Below are 23,954 nucleotides of genomic sequence, written 5' to 3' on the forward strand. Positions count from 1 at the left end.
GCAACAGCAGCCATTACTCCAGTCTTCAGTGTCACATGATCCTTCAGGAACGTTCTATTATGCTGATTTGCTGCTCAAAAAACATTGCTTCTTATTACTAATATTGAAAACAGTTGTGCTGCTTAACCTTTTTGGGAACTGTGACTTTTTTTCCAGGATTTCTTGATTAATGGAAAGTTTAAAAGAACCGTTTTTATGTAATAGTCTTTACTGATACTTTGATTAGTTAAAAGGATAATTCACCCAAAAATGGAAATGTACTCACCCTCTAGTTGTTCAGAGCCTGTATGAGTTTCTTTCTTCTGTTGAACACAAAAGAAGATATTTTGAAGAATGTGGTTGACCGAACAGTCGCTGGTCCCCATTGACTTCTATAGTATGGGGGAAAAAATGCAATGGAAGACAATGGAAAGCAGAAAATTATTATTCCTTTAAAGACACTGATTAAAAATATAATTTATTAAATATATCAATATTAACATACATATTATCAATATTATTTTCTTTAAAAAGTCATACCAATCCTAAACTTTTGATTTGTATTGTATATATCCTGTTTTTGCTATAATGATACATTAGTATATTTTGGATTGTTTATCCAATTCTTTCACAAGGAAACACACAGCGTCTCCGCGACATGGCGGCGGCGGGCGGCAGCAACAATACTACAGCGAGAATCAAAGTTACGCCTTCTTTCTTTGCGTGAACATTTGGGTGGCGTTATGCAAATCTTCCCACACAGTAACGTAGACATGTGGGGGCATGTTTAAAAGAGGCGTTTTAGGAGGGCGTGGACGAGTCTTGACTTTTATAAAGAACATCTCTTTGGGTTTGAGACTTTAGTCTTTGCAACTTTAGGGATCTTATCTATTCACGAACAGCTTGTAACACTCCAAAGAGAAAGGAAAACTTGAAATCGCATCATATGACCCCTTTAATATGATGGTCTAATTTTGTGTGAGATTCAAATTCATCTAAAATCTTGCCTTTTGCCGTTGGCATCTATTCAAATATGACAGTTTTCAGATGTAAAACATTTGATTCCTGTGATTTGCCATTGCTTAATTTTTTCACCATTTTTGGCCATATTGTTGACTTGATTGCACAGACACTATTTGAAGACGACTGAACTGAGTTGGACGATGACAACACTGAATCAACAATAAACTGACTTTAACTGAAACATTGACTGTTTACTATTGTCCTCTTGCATTATAGTCACACTATTTTCCTGTTTAACACTGTAAAGCGTCTTTTACACAATCTGTATTGTATAAAGCGCTATATAAATAAAGGTGACTTGACTTGACATTGTTACATGACCAAACATCATTGTCACCTAGGGGAAAGACTAAGTTTATACAGTATACAGATATTGTATGGACTACTTTTATGGTACTTTTTTTTTTTTTTTTGAATGTTTGAGCTTGACAGCCCTAGTCCTCATTTACTTTCATTATATGTGAAAGAGTAGAGCCAGGATATTGTTCAATATTTCATTTTCCACGGAAGACAGAAAGTCATAGAGTTTGGAACGTCACAAGGGTGAGGAAATGATGACAGATGTTCACTTCGGGTGAACTATTCGTTTAACAAGAGATGCACCTTTCGTTATAACATGCATGCTTTGCATTGGTTTTCTTGTTCCCCATTAAAAATGAATTTAGTTAAATCTCATCACTGACATCGGACTGCACCCGGCAGACACTCCGGTCGAGCGCTGAGCACTGAGCAGTAATGCTCCTGGAACGCAGGGGTAATTACAGTAATAAGACCAAATGCCCAGAGGAAGTTTACTGCACGAGGAAGTGAAATAAATGGCACTGCAGCCAAGAAGGCCTCACTCAGTGGCAAACTAGCTTAGATTGCATGACTATCGACCCATCCGGAGGAGCATAATCTGTATTGATGAGCTGTTAAAGAATCACAGATGCACAATTCAGCAAACGCTCGGTCTGTTTTCATGTGTCCATCTATTACCTTTAGTTTATTTACTGAGGGAGTTTGCGTGATCATGAGTGAAAGTTTTATTGGGTCGACTCTCTGCTGTTTCTTGTGGTTGCGAAAGCAGAGGCAAAGTATTTACACCCCTTGTGTATTTACCAGAGCTTACCTGTTTATATTGCAAATTGTAGTTTCAAAATTAAACCTCAAAAGGTAGCCTTATTGGATTTTTGTCAAAATGTTATTGGCTGCCAGTGAAGTGTGCAGATGAGAAATTATGCAAGAAAAAAGAAATTTGCAGGAAAATGTAGAAAATTACGAGTCATTGCTTTTAGAAATGCCACAAGCAAATTACTGGTGTTAAGTGCTGTGGGTTGCATTGAAAAGGCGTGTCACACATGTATATGGAACGTTATTGCAGTCCTTTATCTAAGAATGCACACAAGCTCTTTGAAAAGAGCAGTGATCAAAAACAAATGAATTACATATGACTTGATTTGTTTGCAATGTATTTTAGACTATATTTAGACTTGTAACAACTATACATGAACTTGCAAAAATGGCTAATCATTTTTAATTGTTTAAATTTTGGGGCATTTTAGGTGAAACCTTGTGGAATATATCAATTCTGAAAGAAAAGCAGTCATTATTTACTCACCTGTATGAATTTCTCTCTTCAGTGGGCCACAAAAAGGGATTTGTTTTATTTACATCCTGACAATGTTTTTTATGGAAGTGAATGAGTGTTGTTCAGTGAATCTGTATTATTTCAGTACCATTATTTATAAACTACTATTATATTATTTAATACTTCGAATTATATTTTCTTTTTAGAAAGAAAAATGTCTTTTATTGAAATGTCAGTTATTTTTCCCTGACATTTGGAAATCTACCTTAGATCTCATGAGATGTGGAGGTAATGAGAGAAGTGTCAATGTCCAATTTGTGAACGGATCATATCAGATCTTTTCAATAAATTAGTTGGTCTGCCTCACAAAACTGATTTGAATGATTCGCTCAACAGTTGGACTGAACTGGTTCTAAGTGATTGAGTTAAAGATATACAGTGGGTACGGAAAGTATTCAGACCCCCTTACATTTTTCACTCTTTGTTATATTGCAGCCATTTGCTAAAATCATTTAAGTTAATTTTTTTTCCTCATTAATGTACACACAGTACCCCATATTGACAGAAAAACACAGAATTGTTGACATTTTTGCAAATTTATTAAAAAAGAAAAACTGAAATATCACATGGTCCTAAGTATTCAGACCCTTTGCTGTGACACTCATATATTTAACGCAGGTGCTGTCCATTTCTTCTGATCATCCTTGAGATGATTCTACACCTTCATTTGAGTCCAGCTGTATTTGATTATACTGATTGGACTTGATTAGCAAAGCCACACACCTGTCTATATAAGACCTTACAGCTCACAGTGCATGTCAGAGCAAATGAGAATCATGAAGTCAAAGGAACTGCCTGAAGAGCTCAGAGACAGAATTGTGGCAAAGCACAGATCTGGCCAAGGTTACAAAAAAAATTCTGCTGCACTTAAGGTTCCCAAGAGCACAGTGGCCTCCATTCCTTAAATGGAAGACGTTTGGGACGACCAGAACCCTTCCTAGAGCTGGCCGTCCGGCCAAACTGAGCTATCGGGGGAGAAGAGCCTTGGTGAGAGAGGTAAAGAAGAACCCAAAGATCACTGTGGCTGAGCGCCAGAGATGCAGGCGGGAGATGGGAGAAAGTTGTAGAAAGTCAACCATCACTGCAGCCCTCCACCAGTCGGGGCTTTATGGCAGAGTGGCCCGACGGAAGCCTCTCCTCAGTGCAAGACACATGAAAAAACACCTGAAGGACTCCAAGATGGTGAGAAATAAGATTCTCTGGTCGGATGAGGCCAAGATAGAACTTTTTGGCCTTAATTCTAAGCGGTATGTATGGAGAAAACCAGGCACTGCTCATCACCTGTCCAATACAGTCCCAACAGTGAAGCATGGTGGTGGCAGCATCATGCTGTGGGGGTGTTTTTCAGCTGCAGGGACAGGACAACTGGTTGCAATCGAGGGAAAGATGAATGCAGCCAAGTACAGGGATATCCTGGACGAAAACCTTCTCCAGAGTGCTCAGGACCTCAGACTGGGCCAAAGGTTTACCTCCCAACAAGACAATGACCCTAAGCACACAGCTAAAATAACGAAGGAGTGGCTTCACAACAACTCTGTGACTGTTCTTGAATGGCCCAGCCAGAGCCCTGACTTAAACCCAATTGAGCATCTCTGGAGAGACCTAAAAATGGCTGTCCACCAACGTTTACCATCCAACCTGACAGAACTGGAGAGGATCTGCAAGGAGGAATGGCAGAGGATCCCCAAATCCAGGTGTGAAAAACTTGTTGCATCTTTCCCAAAAAGACTCATGGCTGTATTAGATCAAAAGGGTGCTTCTACTAAATACTGAGCAAAGGGTCTGAATACTTAGGACCATGTGATATTTCAGTTTTTCTTTTTTAATAAATCTGCAAAAATGTCAACAATTCTGTGTTTTTCTGTCAATATGGGGTGCTGTGTGTACATTAATGAGGAAAAAAAATAACTGAAATGATTTTAGCAAATGGCTGCAATATCACAAAGAGTGAAAAATTTAAGGGGGTCTGAATACTTTCCGTACCCACTGTATATTATAATATTGTACAAGTAATATGTACAATACAATCCTTTCTTTTCCTTTCCAGGAACACATCTGAAATAGTTTAATAGTTGCTGCTCTTCATTTTTAGTGCGGTTTGTCTCTGAGCTCTCATTAAAGCGAGGGCACAATGCCTTGCACTAACAGAGGATTAGGTTAAATCGTAACAGGACTGCAAGGCTTGAAGATTGTTTTTGTTTCACGGCGGTGCAAATAACTTGCGATTGTCGAAATACATTGTGGGAAGGAGCTTTGCTGATTGAGAGACATCTCAAACAAGTTTCCTTCCCAACTCATCTTTCTTTATCGCTGTTACACAGTATTATCTCACTCGCAGTGACGTAATGGAGAAGACTCTGTTCTCTCTCCAGTTGTGTTTGTTCCTGAGTTATACGTGATTGTCCGTGGCAGGGGGCCTATTTTTAGTGCGGACACTGACAGGGCCCTCTTCTTGTTCTTGTAGAATATAATGACTTGTTTTTTTCCCCGTTTTCCTTTTGTTATTTCTGTTCCCATGAACAGAAGCCTACTTAAGCTAGCTAAACTGAGACCCCATCAACCGTTATACAATCCGTAGCCAGGCAGCCTTAAACACCTAAGCAGAGAGTGAATGTCAGAAGGGATAATTCTATCGCGGTAGATGTGAAACATTAAAATGCGATCCATCGTTATTGTGTAGCTTTTTAAGCTCTATGCAGTTTTTATGAGGCGTGCTGGCTTACAAAACTAGGTAAGTCACAAGCAGCCTCGTCTAGAAACATTTTGCATTTGCTTAGTAGCAGAAGCACCGCACAATGCACGCAAGCTCCCTTGCCTATGCTTTTATTTGTCAGAGCATATGGTGTGTATCAAGACAAATGTGTACGTGTGTGTCTGACCTTTCCTCCCTTTTCTCTTCCAGCCAAACAGAAGCTGGAGGACCGGTTAGCAGCTGCAGCGAGAGAGAAGCTCGCCCAGGCCTCCAAAGAGTCCAAAGAGAGGCAGCTTCAGGCTGAGCGCAAGAGGAAAGCCGCCCTCTTCCTGCAGACTCTGCGAGGACCAGAGGCTGAGGTCAAGCGTACTGAGGAAACCACTGCTGCGCCTGAGGTTTGTTTGAGTGTGTGTGTGTGTGTGTGTTTTTCAGCATTGTCCGTCTACCACCACATATACCTTTCTCTGAATTCCTAGTACTTGTATGAACTGAATTTGAAAGACGTTCAGATGTGTATTACATACTGTATCTGCCATATTGACATTGAACTTTGAATTTAACCACAAATAACAATTTCTTGCTACCAATAGTGCTTACGCTTGAAAATACCACTCTTCGTTTTCACTTTCATTGCATTTCTTGACATGATCGCCCTGACAAAAAAAATTCTCTGTTTTTGCTCTGCGCTTCAGAATCATCCACCGTACCATCATGGTTATAGATTTTAGCGTTTTTATTTCATCGGTCAGCATCAGGATTCCTACTCAGAAACGCTGCTCTGGTTTCCTTGCGGTTTGTTTAGTCAAGTCCCCCTGTAAAGAAAAGCAACATATTTTATCGATCCATCAGGAATCTTGTGGAAATGCTCATTACCGCACAATTATTCCTGACAACCATTTTTTAGCTGTCTCTGGGGGTCAAGTGTGACTTTGTGTGCTGACAGACTAGATGAGATGAAATGTGAACATATAGATGCTGTTAATTCTATCCCAGTTGTATTTTTATGGACTTGCAAGAGGAGTTGTTCCTAATTAGTTGTGCTGACAAAGCTGGTGTCTCCCAGGAAAAATGTGTGTTTGTACTTGTGAGTTTATTTGGATTTATTTATCTTGTCGGCGTTTATTGAAGCAGCCCTGATGATTTTTAAACCTCTGAAGCTTTGACTGAAAATGTCAAAATATCTTCTATACTTCACCAATTACATACACTACCATTCAAATTTTTGGGACCAGTAAGATTTGTTTTTTGTTTTTTTACAAATGAATAAAACAATAATACATTTATTCAGCAAGGATACATTAAACTGATTGTCAATTGCCAAAAGTGACAGTAAAGACATTTATAATGTTACCAAAAAAAAAAAAATTATTTAGATTAAATGCTGTTATTCTGAACTTTCTATTCATCAACAAATCCTAAAGTAAATGTATCATGGTTTCCACAAAACATACATATATACAAATATAACCGCTATTTTAACTTGTAATAATATTTCACAATATTACTGTTTTACTGTGTTTTTGATCAAATAAATGCAACCTTGATGCGCATAAGAGTCTTCTTTCAAAAATATAAAAAAGATCTTACAGACCCCAAACTTTTAAACAGAAGCCAACATTTCAAATTGTCATAATTTGCTTAACTAGTTTAAGTTAATTTTTTTTCTGTGGAACACAAAAAGATATTTTGAAGAATGTTACTGCTCCAAAAGCACCATAACAGCACCATAAAACATGTTTTTCAGTAAAAATGGCTTCTTCAAGTCATATGGATCAGTTTTATGATAATTTTGTGGTACTTTTTTGAATCTTGATAGCTACCTAGCCAATATTTTTACTATAAGCAGCATGAACAATTTTTTTTTTTAATATTTACTTTTTATGTTCCACAGAAGAAAGTCATAGGAGTTTGCAGAGACGCCCATTCCTTTAAGGACAGAGTTGGGTTTTTAAAGGTTTTCTGCATTTCTCTATGGTTAAATATTGTGTATGGTGTCTGCTTAGAGTGGTTTTTCTCAGCAGGTGTTTTTGAGATCGTATCCATGATCTTCCTCCAACTCTCACTATAATGGCCAACGCTGCCTGTGTGCAGCCCATATTTCCCCTTTCATCTTCTCCGCAGGCTGCAACACAGTTTCTTCTCCAGAAAGTTTGCTCCATGGTGTCCATGGAGGAAGAACGAGAAAGGCAGAAGTGTGAGATTGAGAGACGCCATTAGGAAAAGTGAGAGGCAGTAGGAGAGTGGTGGAGACTAATCTCGGCGTTTGTCTCCACAGGCGTGCGGTTCAGCTCCGCATTAATGAGGCCAATGAAGCGTGAAATCACAAGAAGCAGCTGGTGGATGCAGGACTGCTTCCTCAGGGCTTTTACCTGAGTCTCTCGCTCACTTATACACAACACTACTCATACGTTCCCAACCAACTAATCCGTTATGAATGTCCCTTCTGCTTCTTATTCTTGGACACCCAATTACTTGAGAGGGATGCCTTATTTAGTTTCCAACTTATTACTTTACTTTACCCAAGGCCTGATTTCAGATGCACCTTCCAATAGCTTATGGTGGTTCTGTCATTCACCCTCGGGAAAGAAACAAAGATAGTGTGGCTACCCAAGTGTGCTAAAAACTTTCTCTTGCATATAAATATTTTTTGTTCTAACTAGCTCTGTCCACAGCGTCTAACAGGATATTTATTATTCAGACAGGCAACTAAAATCATATTTTTTGTCCAAATCTGTTTGAATCTATGTAGTTTTTTTGCAGACTAATCAGCAAATAGAACCATATAATGTCATATTTATTTTGTAAATATTTTAATTCTGATTGAAATCAGGATTTTGCTGAGGTATCTTAGTCTTAATCATTGTTTAACGTTTGTTTGTTTTTTTTCCAGAATTTTGTCGCTTGAGCATTGGCTAATTTGCCCTGTTTAGTAAATCTGCCCCGAAGTATTTGTTGATCGCTTGGTTTTTATTTCTCGTAGCCCAGCTCATTGTGAAATCTCATTGGTCCAAACTATTGTTCCTCACAACTGTATGTTAAACATGAATTATCTTCTGATTGGCTGTGATTGTGTTGTGTCTTGCACAATAATTTCACGTTCAGTGTGAATGGACAAATTTACGGTGGCCGAGAGAGCTCAACGCGCTGCAACTTAAGAAAACACATGCAAATTGAAAAAACACCAGCAAATTAAGAAAACATCTTCATCAGTTTGACAACACACGCGCTGCAAATCCTCACAACACATGCAAATGAAGAAACGCGCTGCAAATCCTCACAACACATGCAAATGAAGAAACGCGCTGCAAATCCTCACAACACATGCAAATGAAGAAACCGCTGCAAATCCTCACAACACATGCAAATGAAGAAACACGCTGCAAATCCTCACAATTTTTCAATTTGCATGTGTTTTCTTAAGTTGCAGCGCGTTGAGCTCTCTCGGCCACCGTACAAATTGTTTATTGCTGGGAACTTTGCATAGCTCTTGGTTCAGACTTGGTGTAATGTTTTTCCTGTCTAAAAGCTTGACTTCCTAGAGCCGTGTTATGTTTATTTTACTGTTATTCTCCCAAAGGCCTGATTTAAGTTTATTCATGCTTATTTGACAGCCTGTAAATATGGATGTGTCCTGCCTTTATCTGCTGACTGGACACTTTGCGGCTCCAAGGATTTTTGCTGCGTCTTCAATGCAAATCGGTGCAATTGGTCATCGATCATGACTGCTGTATCATCCTTTGCATTGCCTCACCATTATCTTTTTCCATCTTTTTCCAGTGGCTCAGTAGTGTTAATGATTTCATTCAATTTAAGCTTAATGCCAGCTGTGATCTCTGATTGAGCCGATTGCCAGCATTGATCTTAGCTTCCTTTGCCTTTCTCAGAAGTAGTGATGCACCAAAGTGAAAAGTTGAAACTGAACATTATAGGCACTGGGTTGAAAATTGAAAATGCTTGTTTGATTAGAAAAACTATGCAAATTATTTTAATATAATATTTTAAAATATAATTTTTTTTCCCCCTTTTTTTTTTTAACAAAAAAACGTGTTTTCAAAGCCACCTTTTCAAATGTGTCGTATTGGGATTATGTGAACTGGAACCAGTGAAATAATCATAAGGCTTCTTGAAAACCGATTATTTCAGGCATTCCACTGAATAGTCAATTTAAAAAAAAAAAAGTAGTATATTCTGCAAAATATAAATAAGCTTCTAGATCTTTCTGCAGGTGAGAAAACTGCAGCTGAGAGCCACATTTTTTGTTTGCAGCTCCCACCATCCAGATATGCAGCCTTTGGCGCTTTACTGATTGCTATGGCAACAAAAATCAAATCTAACCAATTCAGCATGCATCAGGTTATATTCCCTAGCTTTTACCAAACCCAGGATGTGCTACAATGTCTATAGATTAATTTAATAGCTGCAAACAGCTGTGTTTTACAGAGAACTCTACAGAGGCCAAGTTGGTCATTTTCGTATAGTGTTGAACCAATAGTCATCTCGTTCCATCACTGCCGGCCGTGACTGCAGCCCTCTTTGTTTAATGAGAGTTTTCTGTTTCTTCTGGGGATAGCATAGAGTTCTTCTGGCAGAGCTCGTATTTGTAGTATTTCATCTTTTGTTTGCTGGAGCGCATGATTGTGCCACAAGATCACAGAAAACGTGAGAGAAAATAAAATAGCCTTGATCTGCACTGCTGTCGCAGGGCTTAGAGAGATAGATATGGTGTGACAGACAGGAGCGCTTTAAAGTGGAAATAAGACCTGGCTAATTGTTTGATGTTTAACTACAACCTTCCGTCACGCTAAATGCTGTTTGGCAGGTCTCTTTCATAAAAAGCCAAGTTTGAAATGGGAAATGTGGACAGTCATCTGTGCAGCCAGGTGGCACTTTGCAGCGAAGCCTAGCTGAGTCTCTCTCTGCTTCCATCAGCAACTTCTTCCATATTGCCTCAATGGTTTTTAACTATTTTGTTTGAATTATTCAGCTCATCGTTTTGTTTCGTTTTTATTTTATTTTTGTATTATTTATTGAGAATTAAAATTATTGTTTTAGTTTATCTTATCCAGCTTATTCCAATTTCTTATTTTAATTTATTTATTTTTTCCACAATATTAATATATAATGAAACAAGAGCTTGATGTAAATCAGTAAGGAGGCAAGTATTAAATACTTAATGGAAAATAATGTTGATTAATTAGAAACAAATAAGCTATATAAATAATAAACATTATTTGCTACTATTATGACATATTTTTTTAAATTATTGTTTTATTTTTAAATCTCAATAATAAAAACTACTTTTTTTAACCTTAACCTTTTGACTTGACGTCACTTTCCAGTACTCTTAATTCTTCTCTCTCTCATACACTTCTAAGCCATCAGTTTCTGTGCTCCTATTGGATCTTGAATTGACAAATAAATAAATAATAGTTTAATAAACTACATCATAAAGTAAGCAAGTGAAATACATAATGGAAATTAAAATTCATTAATTCAAAACAAATAAGTTAGATGAGTTGAAATAATGGACAAAGAACATCTGCCAAAGCGCAGTTGTCTGTCCAAAGCTTTTGTAGGATTTAGTGTAAATGTGTATCTGAATCAATAAAAGCTGATACAGGGATACAGCTGTCCAGTTTCAGCATTGTCTGCAAATGGTTTAAATCATTAAGAGCAGCAAATTTGAGAACAAAGCTGCCAAAGACACATTTATTGAATGCGGGATGGGAGAAAATGAGATCAGGACGTTGAAACATGCATTTCCTTTGTGAGCGCTTCAAGCTCGACATCAGCGTTTGCGTATCGCAGTTGCCAGACTCTAGCATTCAGAGTTCAGACAGAACATCATGATGATGCTCGTTAAAGATAATCCAAATATTTTTAGGAGAACAGACCTGAACATTGCTAGGTCGAGGTTCCTAATAGTGACAATTCATGCACTGTTGCATGATTGCGTCAAAGCAACTGAACTGCATTAATTAGGAAAATAGTGTGTCAATAATGCAAAATGATTGGTTCCTGTGGTCTTGTCCCGGTGGTCGTCTGAGACAAGGTCTTTACAGGGCATCTGTATCTGGGGCTCATCTAGTTGTCCTGGTCTCCGCTGTCTTTCAGGGCTGTGGAGGTCCTTTCTAGGTGCTGATCCACCATCTGGTCTGAATACGTACCGGAGCCGGGTGACTGCAGTGGCCATCTGATCTGGATACAGACTGGATCTGGTGGCTACGGTGACCTCGGAATAAGAGAGAAACAGACTAATATTAGCGTAGATGCCATTCTTCAAACAATGTAGCAAGTACATCGGGTGTTATGAGAAGAGTTCCCGGTTCCGGTTGACCTAATTAATGCAGCCTAAAAATCCTTTAACGGATTTGAATATTAGAAGCCAGGTTAAAGAGATGGGTCTTTAATCTAGATTTAAACTGCAAGAGTGTGTCTGCCTCCCGAACAATGTTAGGTAGGTTATTCCAGAGTTTGGGCACTAAATGGTCAAGTCAATATTTATTCATGTTTGTTCATGGTCATTGTGTTATTTTGTTCACGGCTGCAGACACGTGAAACACTGGTTTCTCCTGATGGCATTGGTTTTGTCAATTATTCTACTGTGTTTTTTGCATCTGTTTGAGTGAAGTGATTATTATTAATATTAAATTAATTTAATTTAAATTTTCACTTTTTGCTGTTTGCTTTTGGCTTGCAGTTTGTTTTGTGCTGTAGTTCTAGATTTTTGTACCATAGCTTAATATTTATTTGTTTTCCTCAGACCTAAAAAATAAATCTAACTAATTCTAGTATAGGTAAGAACAACAAAACAAGCCTACGTGCTCGAAACTGTCAAAAAAGTTTGGTTCTGTTTGTGTGCTGACAGTTGCTGTGTCCACAATCTCTCACTTGTTTGCTTGTTTGCAATTTGCTATATAGTGGATTCCATGTAGTGGCTGAAATGCAAGGAAAAAAATGGCAGTTCTCAAGGAATGCATTCGTTAGTCCACTAAACTTTTTTTTTTTTTTCTTTAACATGCAACTTGAGTTTGAATCTTCAAGCACTGCCATCATGAAAGAATTACGATATTAACCTTAGCAATTCTGTGTTCAAGATCTAAAATGAGACTAAAGACAGAACCTGTGAGTCAGCTTGCGTCTTCAGAAAGAACATGGCAGGCCTTGGAAGAAAAAAAGTAGACAAAGAAAAGCTCCTTTGTCTGTGTCTGCATTTTTCAACGCTGCTATTTGCAGTATTATAGAAATGTTATCTTCTGTGCAACAAGAAAATGTTTTTTTCCTGCTTTTTTGTAAGTTTGTGTATCCGGAGGGTCTGAAAATTGAAACAAAGTGAGCTTGTCATGCATCTCATTTACTTTATTCCAATGTATTTTATTGTATTTTAATTGTTTAATTTCATATTATTTAGAAAGCATCTATGTTACATAATGGAAATTAAAATCAATTAATTAAAAATCAGTTACCCGTGTTGAAGAACATCTGCCAAAGTGCAGTTAATATGTAACTGTTTCTCAGTCTGTCCAAAGCTTTGGCAGGATTTTGTGATTTTTTTTTTTTATATAATTATTATTATTATTATTATAATCCTATTGCAACAGTTTCTGTGTAGTGTAGTCCAAAAACCAGTCTATTTGTGTTTTCCCTCAGACAAGAACAAAATACTCCAAATTAGCACTAAATCAGTGCAGCACTTTTCTGTGCTTCATTGCCCTTGAATGTTCTGCCGATAGCAATACAGCTTCGGGAGGGCCGGCTTGCCAACATATGGTCTGGAGTAAGTGTCCTCTGACCACTGTTCTGCTGTCAGATATCGGCATGTTTACTGGCAAAACAAAGCAGCCGATCGAGCACACCTCAAAACTGCATTGGATTTGTGCTTATGGATCTGTCTGTCACTATGAGATGGTATCAGGACGGCTAATCCTGCAGTCACTTTCTGTAGTGTCCGTGTGCATTCTCATGCCTCTGAGCTTTTTCCTTTAAACAAATAGTTTGCTCTGCAGTGTAATCCCCCACTTAACACCCACAGCCAAACACCATTTTAGCATTGATTGATGGGCTCGACAGATTACAGTTTTAAGGAATGCTATTCTGACTAGAACTTGACTAACATTCATCACCGCTCTCAGGATTTCATCTGAAGTAAATCTTAACGGGCTGTTGCCATACATCCAGCTGGATTAATTGAAAATCTAGTTGAAATAGCTGTGATTACTGTTGAACCCTTGGCTTAGTGGTTCACTTGTATAGCTGTGTTGGTTTGAGTCTGATATTATTATTATGGTTTTAATATAAATAACTATGGTTGCCTTGCAGCATACTTAAAAAATAACTTTCTTGGTCTTTTTTGTTTGTTTTGTTTTATTATGTGACGCTTTTGAGAAGTCAGCCTTTATTATAGGCTGGCAACTGATGAAAACAAGCTGTGACGGAATTAAAAACCAACCATCAAATGGAGGGCCTGTTTTCGGTTAAGGCAATATTTTGCTGGAGCTATCCTTTTTTTCCTGCTCATAGTCACAAGACAGAATTAAAAGGGGGAATGGAATCGATAGACCCTGAGGAAATGAGGCGATCTGAAACTGTTGAGGCTCCCCGCCACTGTGCCTGTGCTCGCTCTAATTAGTTTATAAATAAATCCATAGCAAAGATTTAAGAGCCCGCTATAACTTTTATCCTGACCTAAAAGGAGAAAATTGGCTACGGATTAGCTCTCAGCGAAAATAATAATTTTTACCTCAACAAAGACCTTGTTTTCACTGGTGGACCATTTGTCACAAATCCCAAATGTCATTCAGAAGACAGAAACAACTTCTTAAATGGGTTAGTTCACCCATAAATGAAAAAAAATAAAACTCTTATTGGCATCAATGACTACGTGAAGAACTTTGAACATCAACAGAATCCATTGTACAAAAGGTTCTTTATAGTGGAAAAAGATTAAATTATAAAAATGTTTTTACACTAAGAATACTGAGAACTGTTCCATGAAAGCTTCTTTAGGGAACTCAATGGCATCGCTGCAACCCCTTTTTGGAACCTTAATTTTTAAGAGTGTAGTACAATGTTTAATCTGCTTTTTTCCATAGAATGAAAGTGAATTGTGACCCTGTCCATGACTATTTTAGGTGAGATTTCCAATGAGTAACAACATGAATTTCCATCTGTTCTTCATACAAAGTCTTCTGAAGTCTCAGAATCGCATAGGCTACTTTTACAATAATTTTGTGGGTCTTTTTTGGCCTTTGGTCCCCATCCACTTACATTGCATGAAAAAGAGCAGCTCAGGCATTCTGCTGAATATCTTTTTTTTTGTGCTTCACTAAAGAAAGAAAGGCACACGGCTTTGGAATGACATGAGTAAATGCCCCCCCCCCCCCCCCCCCCCCCCCCCACCCGCCCCCCCCCCCCCCCCGTCAGCCCCTTCACAAAAAAAACGTTATATACATACGTATGATGCCATTTAAAAAAAAATTTTTTTGTCTTGTCCTCGTTATCCTTGAGAAAACCTAATTCTAAGATAGAAGATGATTTTACTATGATCAGTGAATTAGGTGTACCAAACAATCCCTAAGCAAAGAAAAATTAAATATCTAGCCTAGGGGTGTGCGATGTTGACAGAAAATTATATCTCTATATTTTCTGGGATTTTATCGATAATGATTGATAATCAGACGATATTTTGCTGAGTGTTCTCTGCCATTCTTGGATGTTTTATCTCATTGCTCAAAGCATGCATGTGCAGATGAAGTCAAAAGACAGGTTAGGAGAGGTTGCTTCAGTACCTGGTGTGCTGGGATTTTAACACAGAGCTTTTACAGCTCTGACAGCAATATCTGAATGACTGCATTTGTGTTTGCATTTGTCAGTGCTTTTGTATGTGCTTATTTGAAAAGCTGTATGTTGGCTGTGCAGTCTTCAAAATGGCATGTTTTTGGTGTTTCCACCTCCTGGCTCACCAGCCGGGAAAATTTAGATGCATCTCAGGCTTTCACAGTATGTTGTCGGGAATTATTCTGGGTGCTAAATAAACAGGGGGCATGTAATCATTATAGCCATATTTTTCACCTTGAGTGTATTCAGAATAATTAGGAAATGTTCCGGCCTGCAGAAAATCTTTGTGCCAGCTGGTCGTCCTGCCGTCGTTTGATGAATGCACCGTAAATTGTTCACAGTGGACTGCCGACTCTCCAGCAACCCTTGAGTCATCAGTCTTAGATTGACTGCTTTATTGCCATGTCTTTTATTTTAATCCTGTTTCTTATTATTGACCTTTCATTATTAAGTGGAACACACAGGAATAGTGGAGCTCACAGGATGCCTAATCATTGCCGTTCTTTTTGAAGGAGATGAATATCAGATGTGACGGTATGGCCACCTTGTTGACCTTCACTTTTGATTTTGTGTTTTCGCTTAGGACTGTGCGCATTGTTCGAGTCATCCGCAAACTGTCACAGTTTAAGAAAGAACAATACCCAGAAGCCACTGCAGATCTCACAACGGCTGAAATAGAAACCTGGCCAGTTCCCACCTCCCTTATTCTTGTATTTACTGTCTGTCTTTATTTGAAGATTCCAATTTATTTTATTTTCAGCATTACTGCATTTTCTTTTTGAAGAGCAGGTAGTGTGCTTGGTGAGAGTCTGTTGTTCTTAATAGAGCAAGGGTTTTCAACCTGGTGTCCATGATGTGATATATAAAACAAAGAATTCCTCAGTAATTTTAGTGTAGGTTAATTAAATATAAAGCACCCAACATGTATTATGTGCCATTTATGAGTGTGTTCATCTTCAAATACCCCCCCCCCCCCTTCCTTTTATTATCTTTTTTTAGTTTTTTTTCGTGTGCTTGGTGAGAGTCTGTTGTTCTTAATAGAGCAAGGGTTTTCAACCTGGTGTCCATGATGTGATATATAAAACAAAGTATTCCTCAGTAATTTTAGTGTAGGTTAATTAAAAATAAAGCACCCAACATGTATTATGTGCCATTTATGAGTGTGTTCATCTTAAAATACCCCCCCCCCATTCCTTTTAATATCTTTATACGCTTTGATTCCACTTACCTGGCAAACTTTGCCAAATTTCAAACGTAAAAGCATTGTTTTATCAGCCCGGTACCTTGTTTTAGGCCAAAAAAAAAACTTGAGTGCTGTTAAAGTTCTTGCCAAGTCAGCCAATCAGATTACAGCGTGCCAGGTGGATAAAGCTTTTTCTATTATTTAAGCAATATTTATCAGACAGTGAGTATACAGGCAGCAGACATCTGATGCTAAGACTAAGGTCTCCCTAGTGTCACATTTACATTGTCTTTCATGTGTGAAAGTTTTTTCCCTGGATGTCAGGCTGTCGGGACCTGTTTGATGTACCCTTAGTGTGCATTTGTGTATTTGAGCGTTTTTTTAAAGCTCTCAGTTGCACACACTCCTGCCCCTCTGATGTGTGATTTACCATTTAATTATTTGGGCTCTTTGTATGTGAGCTGCTCTTTTTAAAAGAAGCTCTCATGAGAGAGGTGTTTCCAGCAGGTATTGCTTTAACAAGACAGACGGCTCACAGGGAGGGAACACGCTTCTGATTAGTGATAAATGCAGGGGTGCGGAGGTGAGACTCGGTGCCGTTGCACTTCTCTTTTGTCCGTGTTAAACGAGAATGCAGGGATTGGTGGTGTCACTAGCTGCGTTTCCATCCACCTATTTTTATGCGCATTTTGGAATATCGCATAAAAAACGCTGGCTGGAAACGCCAAGATGCGCATAAATTCTAAAAATACGCATAAAAAACTTATGCGCGCATTTGAGTAGGATAAACTTTTTATCCGATAAGAAAAAATGTGCATAAACTACGATGGAAACACATCTACTGAATAAATTCCTCCATGCGCATTGAAAAAATCATGTGACTTTGCGCTATGAGACGGGAAAGCTTGACTAGCAGCAGACCGATCTCGTTCACAGCATCTATATGTTGTTATGGTCATTCTGAAAAGCCTGAGCATAGTCTGTCGTCAAAGTATTTCTGTATAATTGTCTTACACGACTGCATTCCCAAACAGCAGCATCCACCTCCGAAAGCATTGCCAGCATTTATTGTGTTACATCTGCTTGCTCTGAGATGCAAGTAATTTGCCAGCATTTACTGTGTTACATCTGCTTGCTCTGAGATGCAAGTAATTTATATCATAGCCTATATGAAAATGATTGTATTCAGTGGCTTCTCCTTTAGAGCCACAGTTTACCAGGAAGTGACGATTTTGTTCTCTTTGACTCATTGGATGGAAACGGTGCTTTATTCGCATATGTTTTATGCGATATTCAGGTTTTGCGCTTAAGTTTAATTTGATTCTTTGGATGGAAACATAGCTAGTGAAGCGATTGGAGTGTATCATGGCTGGGATAGATATTTCTGAAACTGTTGTTGAACAGTCTGCTTATTTGACATGCAGAAATTGTGTAGGCTGTGAGACGACCAATTGTGGGATTTTGGGGTGGGGCTAACTGTTTGTTTCGGACCAATTGCAGATGGGGAGGGATTGCTTAAAAAAAAAAAACTGTCATGTCATTCCAAACCTGCATGACATTCTTTCTTCTGTGGAACACAAAAGTACTGAATTTAGTTATTTTTCTCAATTTACTGCACATAAATAGTTAAATACACAGTTTTTGAGCAAGTTTTTGCTTTGGTATCAAAATGTGGTGTCTCTCACCTCTTTTTAGACCCCATTGACTCTCAGTGTATGGACAAAAAGAGTTCAATCATTCTTCAACATGTCTTTTTTGTGTTACACAGGTCACAAAGTCGTACCGGTTTGGAACAACATGAGGGAATAAATAAATAATTATTATAATTGTTATCATCAACTGTTCCTTTAAAAACGAATTTTGTGTTAGTTTGTTTGACTTAAGAATGGCTGATTATTTTGTTTTCTTCCATATAATTTAATGTAATTGCACTTTACAGTTTTTGAATCACAATAAGTTGGCAGGTCACTGTTTTTTTTCTAGCAAATTTGCTATTCAGTAAAGCCATTGTTATAATAGTTCCCTTCATGATTGCCCGACAGTTAAACAATCAGTGTGTTTCTTTTATAGTTCACTTCCCTGGTGGGAACCTTCCAAAACGTCAGTAAGAACCCCTTGTGTTGCTGTTACTTTGCCAAGCACCTCCTGACAGTTGTCCATTCATCATATTGGCATACTGCAGAAAAACAAGCTAATTATTTTGACTTTAAAGCAGTATTTCTACTCCTCTGAAGATGAGAGCTCCACCAGCATTGAAGCATTCAAGGATTGTTCATAATGAATAGCCAGTTTTTAGATTATTCATTGTTCGCTTGATTAATGTGAACACATCCATCTTTCACTGCACATTCATCAGTACTGACCTGAAGAGAGGACTGAATTCAGCCATCTTGACTTGTTGAACTTCAGCCATTTCCATTTAAATCACAGATTGAACTTATTCCTATTTGATTGGAATTAGTAACTTGTAATAAATAGTAATAGTTTTAAAATCAGTTTTTAATTTTTTTTTAATTAAAGGCTTTTATAGGATGAGGACCTGATGTCATACAGTTACTGGGGGGAAAGTATGTGCACCCTTCATATTTATCTTGATTTCGGCATGCATTAAATTTAATGGACACAAACCGTCTACAAGCAACACACAACACATTTTCATGTCTTTACTGAACATTCTACAGTGCAGGGTGTGAAAAAATGCAAACCCTTAATTTAATAACTTGTAAACCCTCCTTTAGAAGCAATTACCACTTGAATTTTGTCAATTTTTCATTTTACAGACTTTACAGTTTAGAAAATTCTTAGAATATCTTATATAAATCAATCTATTGAAGACACACTAAAGCGTCTCACTCAGTTTGAGGTCAGGACTCTTCTGTTGAATCCTGTCTGTTGTTGGTTTACTCCTGTGCTTTTTGTGTGACTGTCCTTCAGTTGACAGTCGGATGACCTTACATTCTCTTACAACATGTCCTGATAAACTTTGGAATTCACTTTTCCATTGATGATAGCAAGCGATTCAGGCCCTGAGGCATAAAAGCAGCCCAAATCCATGATGTGCCACTGCTGTGCCTTTTTTCTCCTATATAATGTCCCTACAAGGCTTTTAGAGACCCCTTTCAGTTTTCAGCAGGTCAACAGTTCTCAATCTCAGATGTTCATAGCACTCTTATGCTTGAGCAGGGTGCGAACTACGGGGGAGCTAGGGGGAGCTCGGCTCCCCTCAATAAGACATGGGCTCCCCTGAAAATGTGATTTGTGAAATTTTGGGGGGGTCTCAAAAAATATTGACTTTGTTATTTTAACGTGCAATTTCAGTTTTGTGTAATGTGATCATCGTGGATTATTATGTGTAAAATTGCAAAAATATAATTCATTCATGCATGACGGCGATTTAAACCCTATTCACTTCAATAAAGATGGCTATACATGCTATTCTTGTCATGAGCATCAAGGTGTGGGGACGCTGCGGTGCAAATTCCACTCATGTTTAGTACATGTTAACTCAAAGATTCGTAGAAAAAATATAAACGCTGGACTTTTATGTGTTTTTTTATGGCAATTATGTGTTGTGGCTGGGTTGTTATAGGTCTGCGTGACTCTCGATGTCTTAGGCCTAATTGAACGGAGGAATTATGGTATTCTTCTGTAGCCTGACGACGAGTAACTTTAACCATTGTTCATGTGAACTCAAAGACAGCCTGATGCTTTGTTTATAGACTATTTGGGTGGCTGTTTGTTGTTTCACCTATCAATTCCTGTCGATAAAGTATAATAGGGTAAATCCTGTATAGTGATTTATCCTATATAGTGCTTGCATAAAGCAAGTAGTGCATACACTTGTAGCTGTTATGTATCTTTGTAAGTCATTGTGAGCCCCCACCCCGTTATTAAAACATTAAAAAAACAAGTGGGCTCCCCCAAAGTCCACGGTATAGTTCGAACACTGTGCTTGAGGCTTGGTACACATCAGACAATGCTTTTTGTGAATAGCAAACCCAGAATTTTAGGGCAGCGCTGACCAACACCACCAATCTCACCTCACTGACTGAACTCAAGGTTAGTTGAACTCAAGATTACCTGAGTAGTCATTAGCCTAGGTGTTGACATACCTTTTCCTCCCTGCAATGCGAGTGTTTTCACCCTGTGTTCAGTAGAGACAAGAAATGTGTCTTTGTTTGTGTTATTTGTTTAAACAGACTGTGTTGAAGGTCAGATCAAAATTGATTAGAAATAGTTAAATTGAAAGGGTTCACATAATTTTGATGATTGACTGAAAATTGTGACCAGCTTGCATTGTATGCATGATCGTAGAGAATTTACTCTAAACGAGCCTCTGTCAATTTTTTTTCTCCATAATCCCTCGCTTGCATCCAGCATGATGCAATCACTTTACTGCTTCCTTTCAGTTGGTTACTATTTCTCTCCCCTTCCAACTCTCAGAAATCCACAAATCATTCTTCACCCCACAGCACTTAGTTAGTTTTGCGTTTTCAGCAGACATCAAGGCGATTTGGCAGGTACCCGACCATGTGTACGGAGTAGTGAGATGGCACACAGCAGCTTTCAGACTCTCTAAAATCCCTTCGACCTCAGTCAGAGATCCTGTGTGAGGAAAGTTTCCTAATGTCCCGCACGAATGTCGGCTGAGATTAAAGCTTCCCTGTGGTCCCCAACACCACTACAGTGCTCCTTTTAATGGAGCTTGAAAAAATGCTTGAGACCATGATTTGGAGATCAAATGTGTGGTGTTGTATACCAATCTCACCTCACTGACTGAACTCAAGGTTAGTTGAACTCAAGATTACCTGAGTAGTCATTAGCCTAGGTGTTGACATACCTTTTCCTCCCTGCAATGCGAGTGTTTTCACACTGTGTTCAGTAGAGACAAGAAATGTGTCTTTGTTTGTGTTATTTGTTTAAACAGACTGTGTTGAAGGTCAGATCAAAATTGATTAGAAATACAGTTAAATTGAAAGGGTTCACATAATTTTGATGATTGACTGAAAATTGTGACCAGCTTGCATTGTATGCATGATCGTAGAGAATTTACTCTAAACGAGCCTCTGTCAATTTTTTTCTCCATAATCCCTCGCTTGCATCCAGCATGATGCAATCACTTTACTGCTTCCTTTCAGTTGGTTACTATTTCTCTCCCCTTCCAACTCTCAGAAATCCACAAATCATTCTTCACCCCACAGCACTTAGTTAGTTTTGCGTTTTCGGCAGACATCAAGGTGATTTGGCAGGTACCCGACCATGTGTACGGAGTAGTGAGATGGCACACAGCAGCTTTCAGACTCTCTAAAATCCCTTCGACCTCAGTCAGAGATCCTGTGTGAGGAAAGTTTCCTAATGTCCCGCACGAATGTCGGCTGAGATTAAAGCTTCCCTGTGGTCTCCAACACCACTACAGTGCTCCTTTTAATGGAGCTTGAAAAAATGCTTGAGACCATGATTTGGAGATCAAATGTGTGGTGTTGTATTTGTTTTTTTTTTTAGAGGAAAACATTTTTCTTTTGGCAAAGAAAATTCGGGAAATTAATATGAAGTCCATTCCTCTGTAATTACGAAGATAATAGCTTTTTAGACTCCCATTAGATGTGACATATTGTGTGTGGAGAGAAATGGGAAATAAATTCAACTCCTGTTTCCCTGAAGTACCTTTGGAACGATTGTCCTAAACTCCAAGCTCACCAGATGCTCCTTCAGAATTAGGGAAACGATAGCCTTTCGTTTAGAGACGCTAAAGAGAATCGTAAATAATGGTTCATTCCAGCAAAGCCCAAGCTAATTAGCGTAGCGCTGAGTCTCGACTCGCCGTCTGTGCCAGAGTCACTGTACTTCAGTATCCGAGGAATCCCAGGAGAGCGAGGTAAACTGGTGAAGATCAAAGAGACTCATTCTAGGTGTCATTATTTGAATGAAAAAGGGTGTCTGTGCTTTTTCTGTCTATAAGAGAGAGAGAGACATCGACTATCCAGAGTGTTGTGCTGCTGCTCATGCATTTAAATGCCTCTCATAACACACTGAATCTGCCTTGTGCAATCAGTGTTTGGGGAAAATCTGAGGAGATTGAGGTGACAAAAATCTGAGGAAGACTTATCTGCTGACTCACCTCTGATTATGCTTTCCCGCCCTTTGTGGCCTGGAGTGTGTATTTACTGTGAAAAATATGTACAAGGAAAAGGCTGCTGGCTGTAATTGCACACTTCCACCACTTCCAACAGTGGAACAGCAGCTGGTTTTTATACTGTGGGGATTTAGACGAAACTTTTCTCCTTATTAACATGTGCAATGACTAAGCTCTTTAACTTTGCTGACCTGGCATTCTCAGCTCCTCTCCGTGAGTGTGTACTTAGTAGTACTTAAAAGGGAAGGCATCACTATTGCTCATACCTTGGGTTATGGATTTTTTTACAAACCCCTAACCCTAAGTATTAAACTTCTTAAGTTGTCCTGCACAGTTTATGCTATGAAGTTTGTGCTCAAATCGTGGCATGCTGTGCTGTTACTTTTCTAAGAAATTTTAAGCATGTTAGACGACAAAACCATTTTAAAAATCCCATAAATTCATGTTAAAGGTGGCACCAAAGCCATATCTAGTAACCAAAACATCATAGAGACTTTAGGCTGTACTCGTTTGACTTCAGCCAGTAAGAAACACTCTAGAAACCACATAGCAATGCTCTGGCCTTTTTTTTTTTCCTTTTTTTTTTTGTATAGTAAAACTATACACATGCCCAATTACGTGGGCTCTTGCAGGCTCGATATTTCGGAGGGCACTTTGTTCCTATCTCTCGAAAACAGAAGAGAGAGACTGGACAGTCGTCCATGCTCTCTGTTGGGGTTTATCTAGCCAAATGTCAACCCAAAGCCCCTGAAATCAAACTCCACCCTGTGTCCCATTATGTAACTCCAGCTAGAGAGTTATTCAATTGTATTCATACATTTGCTAATCTTCCATCTACAGCACCTCTCTTGCCCTGAGCAGCACTATCTTTTACATAAGAGACGTTCCCATGCTAGATAGAGAGAAAAGAACACTATATCTAGATTAATTGGGACACTGTTAAAAATACTTTAGGATGATATTGCGTCCTGGTTCAGTTTAAGCTCTCCAGAGCTGTATTATATGACCTGTAGCCCTTAGATTTCGAGCCTGAATTTGAGTCCATCGCCTTTTCTGCCTCGTGATAAAATGACTTTTTATTTCGAAGGCATGAGTGCAACGTTGATTGATTGAAATTCCATTTCTGATGTGAATCCAACAGCAGAGGGAATCTAATTTTAACAAGACAGACATGTTGAAGTGATTACGACAGAAGAGAATGGAATTATGCTTTTGCCAGACCCAATATTATGCTGCAAAACAACCAGTATTTTTGATTAGCACTATTTCTGGGGTGGAAGGAGTGAAGAGGAGCTATTAGGACCAGGGATAAAAAAGACACAGGCACTGCCCTGGGGAGCCATTTACATACATAGTAACATTCCTTCTTTTCACATGGAGACATACACTGATGGCAAAAACCTTTCTAAATTGGATACGGTCCTCGAGACCGTTCAAAGCCAGTTGCGGCTCTATTGATTGGGGCAGATGCGCAAAT

The 23,954-nt window shown here is 38.5% G+C and overlaps 1 protein-coding gene across 1 annotated transcript in view; it reads left to right on the top strand.

Annotated features, from left to right (window-relative positions):
- Window positions 1-23,954, top strand: part of sfswap (splicing factor SWAP) — a 109,038-nt gene that overhangs the window by 65,512 nt on the left and 19,572 nt on the right. The window contains exon 13 of the mRNA XM_016229603.1: window positions 5,535-5,719. Within this exon, the coding sequence (XP_016085089.1) occupies window positions 5,535-5,719 (185 nt within the window). The remainder of the gene's footprint in view (window positions 1-5,534; window positions 5,720-23,954) is intronic.

Source organism: Sinocyclocheilus grahami, unplaced genomic scaffold (assembly GCF_001515645.1).
Source record: "Sinocyclocheilus grahami isolate Dianchi unplaced genomic scaffold, SAMN03320097.WGS_v1.1 scaffold355.1, whole genome shotgun sequence".
In the NCBI taxonomy this organism is placed as follows: Eukaryota; Metazoa; Chordata; class Actinopteri; order Cypriniformes; family Cyprinidae; genus Sinocyclocheilus; species Sinocyclocheilus grahami.